This window comes from Propithecus coquereli, unplaced genomic scaffold (assembly GCF_000956105.1).
Source record: "Propithecus coquereli isolate 6110/MARCELLA unplaced genomic scaffold, Pcoq_1.0 Scaffold244, whole genome shotgun sequence".
NCBI classification, from domain to species: Eukaryota; Metazoa; Chordata; class Mammalia; order Primates; family Indriidae; genus Propithecus; species Propithecus coquereli.
The window spans coordinates 1,351,541-1,353,843 of record NW_012147997.1 but is presented as its reverse complement, the minus strand read 5'-3'; the positions used below and the strand labels follow the sequence as shown (position 1 = coordinate 1,353,843).

General features: G+C 37.0%; 1 protein-coding gene across 1 annotated transcript in view; it reads left to right on the top strand.

Moving 5' to 3' along the window:
- LOC105812130 (canalicular multispecific organic anion transporter 1-like) overlaps positions 1-2,303 on the top strand; it is a 171,550-nt gene that overhangs the window by 57,362 nt on the left and 111,885 nt on the right. Inside the window, exon 4 of the mRNA XM_012646516.1 lies at positions 1,230-1,495. Within this exon, the coding sequence (XP_012501970.1) occupies positions 1,230-1,495 (266 nt within the window). The remainder of the gene's footprint in view (positions 1-1,229; positions 1,496-2,303) is intronic.

Below are 2,303 nucleotides of genomic sequence, written 5' to 3'. Positions count from 1 at the left end.
ATCAGTTTAACTGTCCTCCTTACTATTCAGTAGCAGAAATGTCTCTAATTTCTGGGCAAAAATGTAAATGAGGTTTGAACACTGCAGTAGCCCTGGAGACTTGTGCTTGTGGGGATGCCAGTGCCTTGTGAACTTACCAAGACGGGTGTGGTCCCTCCACTGGACCCTATGCCCCACCCCCACCTTGCATTAAATAGCCCCTCAACCTGAAACTAGGCAGGGTTAGAGCAGTTTCACTGTGAGTCCTGCCTACTATTTTCCAGATGAGCTTTTCCTCTGAATTATTAATTTATTGAATAAATAGATTTCGAGTGCTTCTTGTGTCTAACTTTCAATTCTGTCTCTCTTTAAATCAATGTAGTAGAAATTTCATAAAGTTTTTGGTAAGTGAATGCAGGTTTGCCTAGTTTCCATTAGAAATATAAATCCCCCAGTATTTTTACAGTTATTTATACATTTCACTGAAAATTTTAAATGGGTGGACGATTAAAGAAATGGATTTCTATCGACTTCGTTAGTAAGAAGTTACCAATACATATCTTGGGGATGTTGGATTCAATATATAAATATTAAATAGCATGCACAGGTTGAAAGTACAAATTGGGCCTTTGAACAAAAGATATATTTGCGTCTGCTCCATGAAGCCTTTTCAATACTCTTATCTAAGTTCCCATGACCCTTATTAGCTGCTTCTACACTTACAATTGGCCTGTGTGTGTCTGTTTGTGTGTGTGTGTGTAGTTTCACAGGTAGACTGTAATTACCTGGAGAATTGGAGCAGTGTCAATTTTTAATTTTCCACTAATTTTTAGCATCATACTATTCATCAGTATGAATTTGATATTCATTGATTCATTCATGTACTTGGTACTGATGACATTGAGATCGTTTAGCACCATGGGGGTACAAATGGAGGAGGGCCTCAATCTATCCAGAATAGATTTATTTTTGAAATTTGGTAATTAACAAGTTATAAAGAATTATTTGCTTGGAAACCAAAATGTTACTCTTTACCAACATGCAGGGAATTCTAAAACTATATACTTTGATCAATCATTATGTTTCTCACCTAAAAATTATGCCTGTTTATTTTTATGACTCCAATACATAAATAGCCTTGTATATTTTCATAACGTACTAAAAGTTTGCCATTAAAAGTTACCATTCTTTGATTAAAAGATGCCCCATAATCTACAGAACTCTAAAATATCTTACTTCTCTTTTGACAGTCCCTACTTTTATCAAATGTTTCTCGAAAAAAGTTTTCTACTGGGAAAATTATTAACTTGATGTCAGCAGATGCCCAGCAGCTCATGGACTTCACAGCAAATCTCAATCTCCTCTGGTCAGGCCCTTTTCAAATTCTGATGGCCATATATCTCCTCTGGCAAGAGCTGGGTTCAGCAGTATTAGCAGGGGTGGCTGTCCTTGTGTTCGTTATACCAATAAATGCATTAGCTGCAACTAAAGTAAAAAAGCTGAAGGTAAGAAAATGACTGTCTCATGTTACATATTTCAAACAGAAACTGAATTCTCTGACTTGAGTCAACAATAACATCTAGCTTATTCTATATATATGGAAAATAGAGGTTAAAATGGAAGCCATACAAATTTGCCATTCATGCATTCATTTAACCAGAAATGACTGGGCATCCAGCCGGTGCCAGGCACTGTTCTAGGCAGAGGAATACATCAGCAAGAACTGACAGGTTCCAGCTCTCATGGGACTAGTGGGGGACACAGGCATCAAGCAATTAAATAAATATATAACGTAATGCCTTGTGGCAATATGTATATGAAAAAAATAAGTAAGGATGAGATGATAGACAATCAAAGGGTGCCATTATGCATACAGGGGAAGGAAAGTACTCAGGAAGGAAATGGTGTATCAACAGGGTAAAGGAGTAATCCATGTGGATGTCTGAAGAAAAGATATATCAAGCAGAGGGAATGGTATGCCCGCAGCCTGAAGGTAGGGGTATGCCTGAATGTCTGCAGAGTGGACTGCATGCAGCAAGTGCACAGTAAATGCTTCACTGACTTAATTTTAATATTCTTCCTTTACATTCAGTCAATCAATCATCTTACTATCAACATATGTTTTGACCTCCCATCATGTATCAGACAGTGTGCACTATGATGTACTGTAGGAATGGAGAAACAGCATAGCTCACGGCATTGAAGAAAATCACATTGCGATAAAACATACGATTTGACATATTAAACTAACACACACAGACACAGAGGTATTGTTTATGAAACCATATTTCATCATTTTAAATGCATCAAATATTAGTAATATC